The sequence below is a fragment of the Orycteropus afer genome, unplaced genomic scaffold (assembly GCF_000298275.1).
Source record: "Orycteropus afer afer isolate SDZICR_OR568_19922 unplaced genomic scaffold, OryAfe1.0 scaffold00336, whole genome shotgun sequence".
In the NCBI taxonomy this organism is placed as follows: Eukaryota; Metazoa; Chordata; class Mammalia; order Tubulidentata; family Orycteropodidae; genus Orycteropus; species Orycteropus afer.
In genome coordinates, this window is record NW_006921923.1 from 724,304 (window position 1) to 727,271 (window position 2,968).

General features: G+C 51.1%; 1 protein-coding gene across 1 annotated transcript; it reads left to right on the forward strand.

Annotated features, from left to right (window-relative positions):
- Positions 1 to 1,243: 1,243 nt before the first annotated feature.
- Positions 1,244 to 1,936, forward strand: CLDN2 (claudin 2). Its single transcript, XM_007952408.2, has one exon. The coding sequence runs from the start codon at positions 1,244 to 1,246 to the stop codon at positions 1,934 to 1,936; it is 693 nt and encodes a 230-aa protein (XP_007950599.1).
- The last annotated feature ends 1,032 nt before the right edge of the window (positions 1,937 to 2,968 follow it).

A 2,968-nucleotide genomic window follows, 5' to 3' on the forward strand; every position in this document is an offset into this window, starting at 1 on the left:
CTCTGTTTGCCCTAGTACCCCTGAAAGGATGGCCCAGGAAATTGCAGGGCTCCTCCAGGCCCTAGAACAACCTTTGCTCTCATCATCTGAGAGGGCTAGGGCTGGTGGAGGTATCTATTAGGAGATCAAAGAGGAAATACCTGGGTGTGTTGCACATACAGGAGGACTTAGGCTAGCCTGGTGCGGGGATGGGTACGGCTGGGAGACCCTGAACTGTCAGGGTTATGGGCAAAAGGCTTTGTTGCCCACCCCAGCCGTTCCTGGAGTAGATTTCTATCATGGCAGGCTGACCCAGGTGTAGGCCAGTGCTATTGAGGCCCTTGGAGATGTAAGAGGCCCCTAACAAGTTGGAGTCCAAAGTAGCATCCTAGGACCTGTTCTTCCTGATCCAGTGCTCTGGAGTTTGGCCTCAGTCTGCTCTTGGGGGGCCCTGTGGCACCGTTCCTGGGCAACGTGTTAAACAACAGGCTTTGGAGACAGAGCCCTGACAGCCAAAGGCCTGACCCTGGAGTGAGCACAGCTACTGTCACTGCTCTCCAGTGTCAGATTACCCAATAGGCAAGGTAAGCATGGGCTTACTTGTGCTTACTTAGTACTAATCTGTAGAGAAGGATTTCACGTTTTTTCACCACATCAATGATTCTGCTTCAATGGCTGGACTCTCTGCCACTGAACCCCATAGCACCTTCCTACAAAATCAAAGCCTCTTTTCAAATTTATAGTCCCTGACAGGGATGGAGTACTTGTGCTTACTTACTAATCTGTAGTGAACAGTTTCACTATCTCACCTTGTTTACCGGGTAATCCACCCTACTGCCATCACTACCTCGGAAACCAGGCACTTGTCTGGCCCCTGGTTTTGTCTGGCTGCCAACCTAAGGCATGTGCCTACGCAGGAGGCGATGACATTTTGGCTCCACTTTCAAAGTTTTTTTTTTTTTTTTTTTTTCCTTTCTCGTGTTATTTCTAAAGATAACAAAGGTCAAAAGGCATCCAGCATTTTCTGGTTTCTCATAAGCTTCTGGTCAATATTTAATCTGGTTTATGGATTTTTTTTTTAGGTCTTCTAGATGCCTTCTTGAGCCTATTTGTAGCCACCCACAGACACTTTTAAGGAGGAGAGAAGTCGACCTGGTAGAGAAAATCTGAAATGAGGGATTAGAGGCTGGGATCCAAGGAGAAAGAGCTGCAGTCAGAAGATAAGCGAGCAGGCCCTGAAAATACTTCTACTGAGAGGTCTGCCATGGCCTCTCTTGGCCTTCAACTTGTGGGCTACATCCTGGGCCTTCTGGGACTCTTGGGCACCCTGATTGCCATGCTGCTTCCCAGCTGGCGAACAAGTTCTTACGTTGGTGCCAGCATTGTGACGGCAGTCGGCTTCTCCAAGGGCCTCTGGATGGAATGTGCCACTCACAGCACGGGCATTACTCAGTGTGATATCTACAGCACTCTTCTAGGCCTGCCCTCTGATATCCAGGCTGCCCAGGCCATGATGGTAACCTCCAGTGCAATCTCTTCGCTGGCCTGCATGATTACTGTGGTGGGCATGAGATGCACAGTGTTCTGCCAGGACTCTCGAGCCAAAGACAGAGTGGCGGTAGTGGGCGGAGTCTTCTTCATCCTTGGAGGCCTCCTGGGCTTCATCCCTGTTGCCTGGAATCTTCATGGTATCCTTCGGGACTTCTACTCCCCACTGGTTCCTGACAGCATGAAATTTGAGATCGGAGAGGCACTCTACTTGGGCATTATTTCCTCCCTGTTTTCCCTGGTAGCCGGAGTCATCCTCTGCTTTTCCTGCCCATCCCAGGGAAACCGTTCCAACTACTATGATGGCTACCAGGCCCAGCCCCTTGCCACCAGGAGCTCTCCAAGACCTGGTCAACCACCCAAAGGCAAGAATGAATTCAACTCCTACAGCCTGACAGGGTATGTGTGAGGAGCCAGGGGCCAGAGCTGGGGGGTGGCTGGGTCTGTGAAAGCCAATGAACAGTCCCCCAGAGCCACAGGTGAGGGACACTGCCACTGGATCGTGACAGAAGGTGCTGCTGAGGACAGACTGACTTTGGCCATTGGATCAAGAGAAGGCAGAATGGGGAGCTGGTGTGGCAGCATGCAGGTTGAACTGTCAAGGATGACTGCCAAGCCAGGCTTTCTGTTTCCCTCACCTTTCCCCTCACCTCCTGCCCTAAGCCCTCAACCACCCCCCCCAATTCCAAGCACCACTCCTTTACCCTAGGCCAGGCCCCCAGAGACTCCCCTCTGCCCTTTTTGTTTACATGAGAATCCATCCAAAACCCCACTAATTACATTCCACTTTCTGTGATGAAAGATGCTCCCTCTGGCTGAGGTTGGTTCTTAGCTCATTGCCGGGGTGGGGGGGAGGGGGGAGAGGAGTGGTGGCTTTTTAGAGGCACTGCTCTAATCTCCTTCTCAAGTCTCCCTCCAAAAAAACTGATTGGGCCCTGGAGTCTGCATCCCACTCTTGTGACTCCAGTTTCGTGTGTGAACTGAAATAAAGTCATCTCACGGTAACAAGAGAACAACTGGGTACAAGATGAGAGGGAGGGAAGGCAACTTGGAACCAAAACAGAACCATAGCCCAGGGCATTTCCCAGAATTCCCTCACGCTCCTAGGTGGGAGACCAGATCTCTACCCAGGGCTAGAGGAAAGCACAAGGAAAGAAGATACGGTGAAAAGCTAATGGCAGCAGCAGACTCTGATTCCACTGAGGAACTCCCTCGGAAGCTGCAGCCCTAACTTTCGCTGAAGCACTTGCCTCCCTCTGGGGCAGCTAACCTTGTCTCCTGCATATACAACAAACTAAGGGCCCTAGACAAGGTTTCCTTAAGAACAGGAAACCCGTTTTCTAGAGATGGTCCTTGGCTGGGGGGATGACAGCACACAAGCTGAGAGACTAAGGAAGATACTACTCCTTCTTGACATTGGCTGAGAAAGAATATGAACTTT